This window comes from Ptychodera flava, chromosome 15, assembly GCF_041260155.1.
Source record: "Ptychodera flava strain L36383 chromosome 15, AS_Pfla_20210202, whole genome shotgun sequence".
Taxonomy (NCBI): domain Eukaryota; kingdom Metazoa; phylum Hemichordata; class Enteropneusta; family Ptychoderidae; genus Ptychodera; species Ptychodera flava.
The window spans coordinates 37,973,975-37,989,416 of NC_091942.1; the positions used below are offsets into that span (position 1 = coordinate 37,973,975).

Below are 15,442 nucleotides of genomic sequence, written 5' to 3' on the forward strand. Positions count from 1 at the left end.
AACCAGCATTTCAACAGCTAAATAGGCAGAGCAATTTCAAATTATGTTTGTATGTTTGAAATCCAACATCATTTGTTGTCAAGTGATAATAGCTTGCACTGCTAATCAAAATGTTTTGCCCAAAAATACACCAATATTTAGCCCGTAAATTTGTTCATTTCGCCAGGTGATCAAAGATCCATTCACCTCCATGTAATAAAAGATATGGCCGCCATTTGTAACTTGTACAGCTTCCTACGATAACTGGTGCAGCCACATTCCCTTATTTTACTTCCAATTCTGTCGATGTGTCCCTGTATTCTTCGGAACACCAGGTATGAAATCCTGAAGTTTGGAATCACTGAATTCTAGTTCAGAGTTGTAAGGTTGAAGGCAGAGTGTATCCATATGCATTTGCTCAATTCAAATGTACGGCAGATCAGACCCCCTAGAGATACCTTCTGAACTTCCTCAACCAAACACAAAAACTTTACATCATCAAAGTTGACGTCTTTCTGAGGAAATCTGATAGGTGGCGCTTCCATAATGCAAAAATAACGTCATACAACTTAATAACAAATTAATTCTCGGAAAATAAATGGCTTTTTTCTCATCTTTTCATCGTGAATGTTACAAAAATAATCTTCCAAATGGTACAGAAATAATCTTCATAAACTTTGAAAGGCAGGTTGATATTTGGGTTGACTATCATTTTAAACACTGTCGTTCATGGTTTTGATAATTCACCACATAATGAGTGAGCACAGGAAGCTTAGAATAGACTTGCAGATATATCAAGATTTACATACAAAAACTGACCATCATGCAGATTTGTGGATAACAAATTTATATTTTTTTTACAACAAATACACACCTGTGCCTAGGCTATTTTGTCTTACTGTAATAGGTAATGATTATATTCAATGTCAACACAGGGAAAATGTATTCCGCAGGTAAAGTGTAAACTTGTTTTGCATTCCTAAATGTTAGGGAGTTAAATACCCGGGGGTACATTGTAGACTTCTTTTTCTGCATCTTTTTCAAAGGATGAAGAAAGGTTATGGGGTAACTCTTGCCTGTAACCTCCTCTGTCAGCCAATGCTGCAAGGTCTCTGTAGTTGATGACAAATCCCATCTTTTTAGCACCATACTGATCTGAGAACTTCTCTTCTGGAACACCACTCGGTCATTGTTGTTTGTTTCTGTGCACCTATTCTGTGTGAGTTCCATTCAACAGTAAATTCATTTAATTGTGATTGATGGAGGGCATGAGGCATTTTATATCCATTGGATCACTTGAGTCATACAGTGATAGGTTTTGTAATGTCTTAAATTCTTCTCTTTAGAATTGGGCACTGCATTTTCTCAGTTGTGTGTACCAGCTTTCAATACACTGGTTAGAAGTTGACGACCCACATATATCAACTTTGTCAACAACATGATTTCTCCAAAGGAACACCTGGCATTCAGCCAGTTCTACCATCTCTGTTGCATGATCAGAATGTGTTCAACATGGGCACAACATTTGTTCCAATACAGCATCAAAGTAGTAGTATTTTGCAATGACATTTTGGTTGTTATTTGTGCTTTACACTCTAAGCCAGATAGTTTTTCAAGAAAATCCATTGATGCATCCGTGGGTAGCAAAGGGTGATTATAATCTCCCTTTCTGAAGCCCATCAGCCTATCATAACCATCCATATGCCATACCTAATTTGGGCCCTCCAAGTAGTAATTTCTACATTGACAAAGTTGAATTCTTCCTCTTTGTCTCTCTACCATCCTGTCATGACAAAGCTCAACCATTATTGCTTCAACCTGATCATAGTGACCAAAAGTCTATGCTTCTGACGTATGCGCTTGTACATGGCTCTGATTTCAAGTAATCTGCCAGATCTGTGCAATTCTTCCTTTATTGCCCATCAAATATCATCAGGACTAACTCTGTGATATCTTCTTATACCAAATGCAATTAATCTTTAATTCAAAGTACTACAACTCCAGGGAATTCCATAATCTTTCTCTAAATATTGTAGAATAGTAGTGTTATCCTTCACCCTCACAACCAAACTTTCAGGTACTTTGAGATATCCTTAACACCTTGAGGCTGGTACACACAAAGACTGTAGACACATTGCAGAAGACAGGCCGGTTGTGATGATGGTTGCTAGATCTCACCACGGTGATCTCACCTTGAACAGTTGCAAAGGCGGGAGAAAGTCTGTGTTTGTGATGATGTAGCTGGCTTGATAACAGTCTATGCTGGGCAAATCATTTTTCCCTGGGTTGTTTTCTTGACCACCTGCCCAATCCACTTGGTCGCTAAAGAATTTTAAACAAACAACACAGTTATTAATTAGATTAAGTTTTCAGTCTGTTAACATGAATGGACGACACATGGTTGTTTTTAAACATATTTGGGAGATAAATGGGGTCTGACTTCTACTGTCTATGGTAACATCAACCATTTTCAACCTACCATGCCAAGTATGATTGGAGCTCACAGTGTCTGGTGGACGCGACTCTTTCAAAATCTTGTTTACAGATACACTTCTGTCATTAGCATGCACAAGGATTGGTATGCCTGCAAGAAGATAATTTTGAGAATATAAACATCTAGATCAAGTACATCGTTCTACTCTTTGCATTCATACAGATTGACTCTTGTGAGTTGTGACTGATACCAATGCACAAAAAACCTCTTGACAAGAGGAGAATCATGATGAAATACTCCATGGATACAGGGCATGAAAACCTGTCAAAGTTTCATAAGTGCATATGTGGCCTTCTGAATTCTCTTACCATTGTTGTTGGTCCAGTCGCAAAATGTCTGATGCCAAGCATTTCAGTACATGTCGTTGTGTGCAGTTGTCATCATCAGTTGTGATGCATTCTTTGTAGATGCCTTTGTGACTACTACAAAACTAATAATAAGATAGGAAAGTTGATTCAGTATCAAGTCATAGACAAGCAATTATGCATCATCTTTACTAAACATTCAAATTTGTCAACTGATAGAATGGACATATTTATAAGAATTCTACTGTCTATGCATACCCTCTCATTTGGGATTCACTTGACTTTTTTGCCATAAGAAATTAGTCAGACGTCTCGTAAATTGCATCTTTGTCTAATTTTTGAAACTACAATGTATACACAAACACAATTGTACACTAGAAAAGTATTTACATTGATTTGTAACGAAATATATTTGGAAAATACACTAATTTTTCTAACAATAAAAATGGTGTATTTGTTAGTGAATTGTTATGCATCTCATCGTTTTGTTAGAAAACGCTCAAGACACTAATTTAAAAAATTATGTGATTGTGATGTATTCTTAACTGACCAAATATGACAATTATTATTATTATTAATGTTTAATTCAGGCCATAAATGCCCATAATAAAAAATAAATAGATACATAAAAATATGCTGAAGTTAAATATGAATAAAAACTTAGTAAGGAAGCTTTCTACAATGTTTCCAAAATGCTGAATGAAAATGCGAGTCAGACTGAACACAATTACTGATGCACCTATTATACTTGTATTTCTCCAAAGAAGACAGATATCACTGCTTGGTATTTTTTCACGTTGAATGTCTCATGACTGACATCACTTCTACACCTGGTCTTTCTACTGGATCAGCAGATTTCCTCTTACAAAGAGAACAGTGACCAGTTTATGATGTGTAGAATCGTTATTTTCAGACAAGAAATGGGTTATAATTATACTGTTCAGTTTTATAACATTTCTCTCTAAAATGATATAGGTTTCCATAATGCATTGATCTGAATGTCATATCAATACTGTTTGACTAAAACAACATCTGCCATGGAGTCAGCTGTTGCGCGTTCCAGGAGAATAATAAGTTATAAGGATTGGAAATCAGTTTCATTACTTTTATAATACGGTAATAACACAAGTCATGATGCTGGTGAACAGTGTTGACTTTCGTCAAGAAATTGCCATTCATTTTGCTGTGCATTAATTACTAAAATATTATGATAACACAGACTTTGTTGGCTTTCTGTGAGTCTTCTGTGTCACACCCATGTTTGCAACCTTACTGAGAACTTCATACTGTTAATCACGCAGACCACATGTCGTAACAGCGTGCAGCAATCTACAAATAATGAAAAGAAGAAGTGTTCATTTTAATTACTTAGAGAGCCTTTGCAAGGTCAAATTTGATCATTCTTACACAAGCAAGTAATTAAGAACAAAGAAAAGGCTTTCCGTGTCACAGCAAACAAATGTTGTGATGTAGCATGATTAAAGTTTCAACGTTATGGATGATGTTAAAGTTGTATTGTAATTGAAGCTAGTATGAAAGTTGGTAGCACAATTACGTAACACAAACTTAGTCACAAATCTTTGAAGAAATTTCAAAAAGTACAATAAATTGACTGACCTTTAGTTGACCAAAAACCTACCATTTGGTAGGTAGGGTGATGAATTTTGGGAGCACTGCATGTCAAAGGCAAGCAAATTCACGTTTTTTTTTATTGTTTTTAATTCCTTATTTGACTTATATGACTGTAAAATGTTTAGGGTTAGTGAGTGAAAATTAGGGTAACCTCAACCATGAGAATTTCGGGTCCCACCAATTTGATTACTCCTCCCTGCCCGTCACTGCCTGTCTGTCATGAAATTAACCAACCAATTACTACAATTAATCAATATTTGAATACCACAGACAACTTCTGTTCGATAAAAGCCAAAAAAATAAGTCAAAATCTCCAAAATGTTGATTTTTGAACATTAGCTATCAGATATACATGTATTACCACCATTTACTATACTGTAATGGTACAATGAAACAAATCTCTCTATGCATATAAAAGAGAAATGATCAGCCACGGTTACTCTATGCTACCCAAAAGACTGATTGAAGCTTCAACATGTCATAGATTGTTCATAAATAAATTGTCATAACTTGTAAGTTATAGAGTAGTTTATCTCATCCTAATTTTTGGACCAACGTACAGTTATAGTAATTGCCATCCATCTTCAACTGAACCATAGAAAGTAGAAGATAAACAGTATGGTAGCTAGCTAGTGAGAGCAATACAGCTCAGTCAATCAGCCGATCAGCGTAAACTGGTGTGAAAAGCAGTGTTTTAGGGTCATGCACTTTCAGCTTTTGTTTTTCTATTTTCGCTTTGATAATTTAATAATAAGCAAAGTCTATGACTTTTAGATATCAAAAGAAAACAGTAATGTATGAAACAATTTTTTTGACGGGCAGTGAAAGACCACGCAGAGTAAGCATGGATGGGTGGAAATTAATTGGCCTAAGACTATGGCGCTACTACCTCAATGCAGGACCATGGAGGACCAAGAATTTTTTACCAGGGCCCAAAGTCAAGGTTGCAGAGGTTGCAGAGGTGTTAAGAGAGTGAGGAGGTGTAAAAGTTAAAGGTTAGGGAAATCATGGAGGATGAAAGTCTGATGCCAGAATCACCAGTCATATGATTTCATTTAAGCTTCATCAAAGTCAACCAGTCCAGACATTTTGTCACCACAAAGTACCAGGGTAGTAGAGTCGTAAGTCGTTGCGTTAGTGTGTCTGACATCACTCAACGTTTATTGTGTCAAGATATACGTGTACCTTGGAACACTTAGTGTCAGTGAAGAACAAGCAGCAGATCCACAGCCTTTTTGTAGTCACAGCGACTGGGAGCTGAATGTAGTTGGCAGAAAAGAGGACTTTCTTAGAATACAGATAAAGATCAAAGAAGTAACTGTTTACCTGACACCAGACAAACTGTTCCTAGAGATCTCTGCTGCCAAGTGTTGGCATTGTTTATGCCAACTATGCGTTACTAGCACAAAACGAAACTGGCCAGGCATCGGTCAAATAGATTACATCCAGAATGCAGGTATTTGCAGGTTGTGGTACAAAAAATTCTTGACCCTCTTTGGTTAGATGAGGAACATGGCGAGATGAGCGATATCTTGCCACAAAAGAAATGCTAGTTGACATGGACGGCGTACCAGTAGCTGTGACAAGAGGAGAAGTAATGTCCATGTGTGTTGTCAAGAAGGTACACATGATATATCCCAATCTACCTTACCAACATTATATCCGGACCTAAAGTATACGTGCATTCAAACACACCAAAACAAAATGGCCCTTTTCAGGGCCACTAAAGTTGTCCTAAAAGAGATATACCAATATTGCACATGCCAATTTCATAATTTGTCCTCTTAGAGTGTAAAATAGCAGCCGTTGATCTGTCTCACCTTTTTACGATTTGTTGTTGTCAAATTTTTGCATGGATATATTTTGTGGTACATGTAATATGCACCATTGCTTTACCACATTACAACTGCAATCAGTGTACCGTTCTTACATACATAGGAATAGCAAGAGACACAATGCTAAGAACATACTGTCTGAACAAAATGTTATGTTTGCTGGGCAAGCATTCATGAATATTCGCAACTCACATTACTCCTCATGATTGACAGCAGTTAGAATTCTTAACAGTCACCATTGTGCTTTGTTTATGTCAACCATAAGCTTAACATTGGTAATAGTATTCATCATAGCGAGCAAAATTGTTCCTTTATTGACAACAAAATAGTGCAGTGGATATTCATGAACTTATCTAGTATGAAATTTTCTCTCAAAAGTCCTCAATTTTGTGACGCTCCAGTGCACACTGCTTACTCATACCAGTCAAATTACGTATTTACTCCACGACGTGGACTCCCTTTTATACCCACAATCCCAGTTTAAAGGAACTTTTCAAATGTTTTTTAAACTATCATGTGAAGTATTACACCAGAAAGAGGGATTGATTTCTATTGTATCTGTTGCAGGGTGGTTGGACGCATATCTGCGTAAGAGGATGTACAAGATCTTGTGATGACAATGCAGAACTTGAAGATGAATCACTGTCATCATCACAAAAATCATTATCAGATGAGCCACGGTCATCATTACAGACATTATCAGACACGCCACTGTCATCGTTACAGAAATCATTATCAGAGATCACCTCCAGTGTTGGAAGTAATACATCTTCTAACCAATCACCGTCATAAGAGACTTTGGTAATATTGGAACTGGTAACACGTGTTTTACTGAATAGCAAAACCAAAATAACGCTGTCTGTGAAATCTAAAAGTATGGCACAACTCAGTAAACAAGTCAACAATTTTCTCGTTTGGACATGCAATGAAAATTTGCACATTTTGAGTGAAAAAAAATGTAACATGGAACTTGGAGTTCATTTTCTAGAATTACACGCAGTTTACAGGGAACATAATTGAGATAAATGAGAAAAGTCCAAGGAATTAATAATGTGAGCTATGGATAAAAGATATCCTTTGTAGTACTTTTCCTTTTTATATAGAACGCATAGACTGTTATTCACTAGTAAGTCAACTGTCCCAATACATACACATTTATAACATTTTAAGGTTGTAATTATGATCATTTAAGTTGCAGTACTTCAGGATAAACTATCAAATTGCTAGAAATGACAGAATTTTTCACTTGCTATCGAGCGTACTGTATCTGGCATTGTATGTATTTATGAATTCCTGGGTTCAAACCTACAAGGTTCTGTAATATTTAATTCCTAGTGGTATGCTTGTGTGGCAAAGAGTACAAACAGTTATGTGCAAACATTTTAACATTTACAAACTGATGGACCAGGTACATTCTTATTGTTTATTTTGTGTTTTTCTAGAGTTACATGAGAAAATTTACTCAGAGAGACACAGTTACTGTGATTAAACTGGCAGTCCTCAATTCCTGTTTCTCATACTGTTGATTGTTGACATTGTTTATTTATGTGTGATATTGGTACTTGCATCTTCCTTGAAAATTGTGTTCAGTTAATTACTTTGTTTAGAGATAGAGCTGCTAAAAACCAGACCTTTAAGGTGCAATGTTTTGTCAGTTTTTTGGAGGTCAATTATTTTGGACACAATAATGGTAGTCAATAGAACATGTATTCAAACCTACTTACATACAGAGGACTTTAAAAAAAAGAATAACTTAGACCCCCAAAAATTGATTTGTTTGTGGTCACCACCCGCATCACTTCAAAGTGTGCAGGTCAACTCTTTTTTCCTGTTTTTCATTTGCCCCATGGAAAAAAAGGGGAAAATGTATCAAATTCCACCAAACATTTTAAAAAATTGAACAAAAAAATTGCATCGCCACATCATTTTTGCCACATGTCAATGACCAGAAACAAACCTATTATTTTTGGGGCCTTAAAATGGCTGCTATACCAAACTACACACCTCACCATACAGGACATTATTGTTGGTTAATTTTGTATTCATACATGTGTCATACATAATCAACATCATTTGATATAAAATACCAAAAGCAGTGACTATTTTCATCTGGATGCCACGAATGAATATGCTAGTGCTGTGGCATTCAATATCATATTACTAGAAATGACAAAATTTTTGACTTGTGTTACAGGATAATAACATATATGTTCAATTCAAAAAATCTCTATTTTTGTCAAAGAACTTGTTAGAGTTGTATTGTTCTTACAATTATGAAACCATGACTTACATGTGTATTGGGTACCAAGCACTCTAAACATAGTAATATCTTCAGATATGCATTGAAAAAAATTATCTCAGAAACATCAAAGAAGAATCAAAGGAAATATGTCAGACTGATAATTCTACACTGATATCCTACTTACATTCTGTATGTTAAACACGTGTATTTTATCTGAGAAATTATCAAAAACTAACGTTCCATTCCAATATTATGCAAACCTTGAACTAAGTCAGGTCATTGTTGACAGTCTTTGCACAAACTAGACTGTCAGTGTGAAAAATACATCTCAAGTGTTCCTGTGTAACTGCATTCTCATCAGTGTGTTGTGTTCACAATGCTTAATTCTCATAGTCAGTCATACAACATGAATCTACTTGTTTGAAACTATCATCAAAATTTCCAAAAGACAAGAGAGATTGTAGCGAAACATTTAAGGTAGTATGCACCTCGAAAGTGAAAGACTTAAACTTTTGCTCTAACTTTCCTCAAGGGATCTTTCAATCATTCTCTTTCAAAATCAAGAATAAAAACCGGGGGTCACCGTGCAAATTTTGGTTCTAGAGAAACAAATAACCCAAGATTTACTGATATTTCAAATTCAAAATGGCCGCCATCCCTGTGTTAACTCTATGGAGAAAAATAAAAATTTTCGAATTTTGAAAAATTACGCTGGTGTAAAGTTTTCTTTCACCAAGAGCTTTAAAATGAACCCCCACATGTGGTATATCAGAAGAGAATTGTAAAAGTTTGAGAGTCCGAATGTCTGTCCCCGAGGTGCGTTCTACCTTAAAGCAAACATGAATGAAGTGAGTGTACTTAGCATCATCATTTGAAAAGGGAAAACCATTATCCATAAGAGTCTGAATATCTCCCCAAGACACAGTCTACTTTCATTGCTGCCGTAGTGTTGAAAGGGAAAAAGGCTCTCCACATTAGCTATTAAATTGTGTCTCTCTGTGGCAAGTGTTTAATATAGTGAATTTGATAATATCAAAGATTTTTAAGTAGATTTTCAGTTCATATAGTGACAAATTAAATCAAGGAGGCATGTAACCACTTAAAGTAAGTCAAAGAGAATATTATCTGCTCATCATTTTAACATTTTATTTAATGGCAGAGTTTGTTTAAATGTTTTTGTACATGTATAGCAGCTTCAATATCTTGTGAGAAGAGCATTTACATCAATGTAAAAAAACAAGCCAACAGAGACTACTGACAATAACATGAAACAAATACATTTTTCCCAACTTTTTTAGATATGAGAGGACGTGTAGCAATAGCTTCTCCCAAAAGCATGTTGAAATACCCACTATTTAGTTCGTCAACACAAAACATATTTATAGATAAAATGTTGTGTTGTTATTTACATTGAGTTCTAGTTCACATTGACAGTGCTGTCTGTCAAACAATTAAAGGCCGATTGACAAGCTGAATATTTTGTACATCAACATGCTCTGAGGAGTAGACCAAAACACTTCTTGATATTTCAAACAGAAATACTGAAAAAATATCATTAAAAGTAACAGCTACTGACCCTTTAAATATTTGCACTTGTTAAAAAATTGTCATAATTAATTCAACAGTGCTCAATGAGAAATGCCCTTGCTTTAGCTTTAAAATAGCATGCTAAAACTTTGAAATATGTAAATATTGGACTTTCTATTGTATTAAAAGTGTGTTTTGGTTCTGAACTGTGTTGTGTTTTTTCACTTCTGTCAGCTGGCATATCTGATCACATCAGATCATATAGAATCACCATCGATTTCTGTTTCATTTATTTGATTTGATTTCTAGTTTATTTATTTTTCTTTCATTCTTTCTTTATTCATTCATTCCTTTATAAGTAACAGCACCATATGGTAGCTGTCTAGGATGAAGAGATGAATAAATTACAAAAATAATGGAAAACTTTCAAAAAGATCTGAAAGACTCACAAAACTTCTTAAATGAGTACCAATGGGTTAAACTTAAAAAATTCCAACTCAACATGCTGTTCACAAATTCACATTTAATTTATAAATTTATAAGTATAACCACAATTGGTGTGTGAGAAAACTTGCATTGCTCTGATGTGTCAAATTGTTTTAAAGGGGCAGTCTTTAATCCCTTGTTCTTGCATTAGTGGTGGTTGATATTGACTGTTTATGTCATTTTAGTCCTGTGTTCTCATTTGAAATTTGTGCACAGTTAGTAAATTTGCTCAGAGATAAAACTGATAATAAACCTGCCCCTTTAAAGAAAGCTGCAGTTAATGAAATGTAAATACTTGCATAAAAACTCACTCAAAGCACTGTCATTAAAATCCAAGCTGACAGCAATGCTTAATTTTCATGGAGTTTTATAATATACTGTTTTCCAACCTTTTTCCTTCAGAAATACATTTACATTTTCAATGCTTTGATTCACTACTTCAGTCATAACATCAGAGAACAGTGTTTCATTTCTTGAATCAAATCTTTTTCCATGCCTGTGAAATTTCCCTTCCACATTTCCAAGTAACAGATTTGTCTATCTTCCTCTAGAGTCAAGCTGAGAAAAGTCATCATATTTCTAACTTGCAATAAGGTATTGTTGACCAGGTCTTCATAGTAAATGATAATCTTGTTATTTTTCCACCCAAGCCAATTAATGTAGAATTTCTGCCATGCTAAAGCTGCAAACGTCACATAGTTTTCCCAACCTAGAACACAGAAATAGGTAAAACTAAGTTTCTTTGCAACTAATATGTGAAAATATTCCATATATATGACTAAATGCAAATTCAATGAAAGTAGTCTTACTAACAATGGAAAGTAGTCTTGCTAACAATGCAACAAAAACCTGTCAAATGTTTATGTTTGAAGTCCATTTTTTAAATCCTTGTAAACAATGTTGTGCTAATTCCATCATTTGTCATTTGTCTTGATACCATTAGATGGAACGCAGGTAACTATGGATTTACCCTCTACCTTATTACATTTATTTACATTTTGAGTCAATTTCTGAATTTCTTGAAAGTTCTTTAGGTCAGCCATACAGCAAAACATTATCCTGTTAGTTTTCTTTGATGCAACAATAACACCCTTGAGTCAATGACGCATCAAGTTGGCACATATGGCTCACTGATACATTGGTTTTCTTTTCACCTTTGTGATTCACACAATTTACAGGTGTAATTTGGCAAGAGTGCAGATTATAGGAAATAGACTGCTTTAGAATAATAAGTATTTATCAGTTTAAGGATTAAACTTCATCATATCTTGAATATTAACAAGGAAATCCTGTATTTTGTACTTAGGGTCATAAGGTGCTTTCAGTCATAGCAAGAGTGTAAAAAAATGTTTAAAAATTATGATTATGAATACTGTTGATAAAATAAAATATTCTGTCACCATTGTATAGTTACAAAAGTACCGTAATGCACTGGAATCCTGAATGGTGATCAGTATTTCTGGCAAATTCACGCAGTTGTAGTACAGACTCTCAGAAATATGGTCAATATAGTTACAGCAGTAGCATTGCACTGTACTTTGATGCATGTGGTCACTGTACTGCCTCGGCAGACTATCTGAACAGTAAATAGTACCGGTAGGGAGGGGCTGATTCTGACCGCCCAAGCAGTGCTTCTTGACTGAAGAATACTCACCTTTTTGTCTGAACATGTGTACGTCAGCAAATCCAATGTGACCTGCAGCCATTCTGTTGTAGTCAGCTATGAAAGCATGGTATGGATTTCGTATAAGTACAATTGCTGCCGAAAAGTCTGTCTGTGACGGAAAGAAGTCATGGGTCTTAGCAACTAACGTCTTGCCATCTCTGTGATTGGTACCCTCTCCTAGGAAACCTGATACATGTACAGTTGAAAATCAGACTTTTTAGACAACAAATCACTAAAATGGTTGGAGAAATTAAGTAACATAACACACAAATTATGCAAGTAAGTCATTTTTTAAGGAAATGTATGTGATGGAATCAATTATGTAAAGATAATTTGAATTGTCATTGCAAACATACATGCCAAATATTTTACAGTAAATTTTGACATGTCATAAACCACAGCAAAATTGTCAACTCTTAAATGAAAACCGCCACTCATCTTCTTTGTCACTTTAGATCTAATTTACTCAATTGGTAACTGGTGGGCCCTTACATCTTTGGGAGATATGTGATTCCCTTGAAGGTGAGCCTTAGCCAAGCCAAGGTGTGTAAAATTTGAGGGAAATAATATGCATGCTGCACCAAAAAAATCTTTCAAATTTAGGAAAGTGGAAAAATGTGCATACAGCAGCAAGTATTCTGATCTTCCCCTCAGAGATGATTTAAACATGCATTCCTAGACACCTATCTTACTCACGATTTTGAATCCAATGGTGCAACCACACAAATATTTGTAGCTCTTGAAAACTTTGAAAGACAAATACTTAAAGGCATGATTTTCTTCAATGAAAACTGAATTTATCATAAGTAATATTAGGTGTGAGCTGCATAAAAAATTGACCGATAAGCTTATACGTGGCACTTCATGACGTAGCTCGTATGGCTCATAACATTGATATTAAATTCAAAAATACTTCGTTTCGCAACACTTTATTTTTCTTGTCAGTTTTCATGTCTACTTATCCGCAATTTATAAATGACAAAGCTTTTAAAATCTGGTACGTAGTAGTATAACATCCACTAACTTCGAAACACACGTACCTGCCTTATAAAGTACACTGTCATTGTATGGAGAACTTGTGTAAATCCCGGTAGCTACTTCCAAAAGATGCCGTACCCAGGTGTTTCCGGAACCAGGAAAACTTGCAAGTGCAATGAATGGACGGCTACGGCTTTCGGCAAAGCTGATGAGACATCGTTTTCCTTTGAAAAAAATCAGATAAAATCGCCGACTACTTGGCAGATATTTCCGGAATTTTAACTCTATTGAAGTGTAATGAACTTCATTTGCCGTGAATTCATTGGCGGAAGGTGGGATAGGCTGTTTTACACTCGAACGCTTCATCCCTGGGATGCCCTCCCACCACATGAAGCGTCAGAGTGTAAAAACAGCCCGCCCTACGGTTCGCCGATAGCAGGGCTATTTCATTACGGATTGTCATAATGAAAAAATACAAAAAATAGAATAAATGCATCAAAATCACTCTTATTAAGATATCATTTTTACCAGGAGCTGGGACCCTACGTTTCGTTGGCTGCCACTGTTTACTCAATGATGTAGACACAACTGTTACTGACGGCTTGAATTTACGATCACCTTCTTCCGAGTGGTTGGTATAAATAAACAACCAAACCACTGGCACTACTATCGCAAAGCAGAGCACAGCACATATACACCGTAACTTCCGTCTCTTTTTCATAAATCCGTGAGTCCCATCTGTACTGTAACTTCTATTAATGCTCGATTGTTTCGCGGTCTACTTCTGTTTCCACCAGACAGTTGTTGCTTTAACTGATTTAGAGGGAGTTATGACACTAGTCAGAGGTTACACACCCGGAAGTTGTTCGTAGGTATAGGTAATAGGTTGATATATACGTTGTAGGACGATGATGCACGTTTCAACCCTAATTGGATTGATGGCGCTGTTTGGCGACGATCATACGTGCCCTCAGATATGGTTATTCACGTCGCGCCAAAGCCAGCAAGTGATATGCAGTTCACTTGGGGTGACCTCACTTAAACCGGTAACTCTCGGTAGGGCCCTACCGAGAAAAATCGATAAAAATGGGCGGAGCAAAACATAACTAATATGGTATCTTTGTGAACAAAAAGTACCAATTAAAACAGCTGGTTGAACACCTCCAAAAATAGAACGTGCACGCCACATAATGTAAACATTGACTGCACGGTGACTTTACGTATACTATTTTCCACCCAATTTTACGGTTTACTTTCCATACGATACATCCACTCATTTCCCCCATAGGTTTGTCTTGAACATAGACTTTTTCGAAGTCTTACTGGAGCAGAGGTTCGGCGCGGCGTCGCCTCGGATTTGTACAAACCGTGATGACGTTGCCAGGCGATCGATCGACACCCCTATGCGTCATGGTATAACGTTTCTCGTCCGAAAACGAAGCGTTTGTCATTGTATTCTGCGCGTTTTTGAATGATTCAACATAATGCATATCATGGCAGTGGCAATAGCTATCCGCATCTTTGTATACGGGTAAACGATGCAGAAATCCAACGAGTAGCTTTTCTGCCACGGGATCTATTATCGGAGTTTTCCTCGGCTCAGTCAGTCATAGTGTACATCACTCTTGCAGGGAGTCTTGATTGCAGAGTCGTATTTGCCTTGATAATGAAGCACTGTTTTGTCCACACGCCGTCCTAGAAATGCCGCATTTCAGGAAAGAACGGGAAAAAATCAAAACAGTTCTGAAAGAACAGCAAATTCGCCTACTAGATCATCACCAGATGTCCAAATTTATCGAGTGTGATTATTTCAACGTTGGACATTTACCACAATGCTCAACGGCCGAGTCGTCTACCAAATTTTGTAGAGCTTTTGTCAATACAAACAATCCTTTCCTCATTCTACCTTAGTTTAGCGAGGCAGGGCTGTGTCTCCATTATAAAACGTAGTTTTCCACAGTTCTCGGATGGTAGTTGTAGTTTCCTTTTCAAAATTTCGTTGTCTGATGAACTCGGCGCTGTCGCGGATGGGAGGGTACCGACGACTATTCCCACGGCTTCGATTACAAGTTTTATGGTGACCGAAATGAAATGTGGTGTGTCTTATGATTATTTCAAAAAGCTTCTGAAAAATACTTATTTTAGAAATCAAACCTGTTAATATTTAATCACCTAAAATAAAATCAGAATAAAGTGATCGCATGATCTCTCGGAGTATTCATTTCAATGTCCATCCCTCCTTATAAAATGGTGAGTTCTAGTATTTCGCTACTTTGAACGATCCCGCCAAAATCGAGT

The 15,442-nt window shown here is 36.2% G+C and overlaps 2 protein-coding genes across 4 annotated transcripts in view; one reads left to right on the plus strand and one right to left on the minus strand.

Moving 5' to 3' along the window:
* LOC139152086 (tectonin beta-propeller repeat-containing protein 1-like) overlaps positions 1–10,220 on the plus strand; it is a 45,445-nt gene extending 35,225 nt beyond the window's left edge. For both annotated transcript variants that reach the window (XM_070725181.1, XM_070725179.1), the window contains one exon: positions 6,813–10,220. In XM_070725181.1, the coding sequence (XP_070581282.1) occupies positions 6,813–7,037 (225 nt within the window). In that variant the 3' untranslated portion in view covers positions 7,038–10,220. The remainder of the gene's footprint in view (positions 1–6,812) is intronic.
* Positions 7,916–14,271, minus strand: LOC139152094 (sialate:O-sulfotransferase 1-like). 2 transcript variants are annotated; one of them, XM_070725197.1, is made up of 4 exons: positions 13,673–14,271; positions 13,207–13,368; positions 12,155–12,220; positions 7,916–11,209 (listed from the first exon to the last, which is right to left on the minus strand). In XM_070725197.1, the coding sequence occupies exons 1-4, from the start codon at positions 13,863–13,865 to the stop codon at positions 10,944–10,946; spliced, it is 687 nt and encodes a 228-aa protein (XP_070581298.1). In that variant the 5' UTR covers positions 13,866–14,271; the 3' UTR covers positions 7,916–10,943. The 2 variants fall into 2 exon arrangements, with proteins under 2 accessions (XP_070581298.1, XP_070581297.1); XM_070725196.1 differs by having other exon boundaries at positions 12,155–12,352; positions 13,673–14,267.
* Between the last annotated feature and the right edge of the window lie 1,171 nt (positions 14,272–15,442).

What these genes read in the sequence shown, in the direction of transcription:
- LOC139152094 (XM_070725196.1), bottom strand. Translation starts at nt 13,865, where the DNA reads ATGAAAAAGAGACGGAAGTTACGGTGTATATGTGCTGTGCTCTGCTTT. An exon ending in CAGTGTACTTTATAAGGCAG is followed by an intron (nt 12,353 to 13,206) that starts GTACGTGTGTTT and finishes TACATGTATCAG; the next exon opens with GTTTCCTAGGAGAGGGTACC. An exon ending in ACACATGTTCAGACAAAAAG is followed by an intron (nt 11,210 to 12,154) that starts GTGAGTATTCTT and finishes TCTGTGTTCTAG; the next exon opens with GTTGGGAAAACTATGTGACG.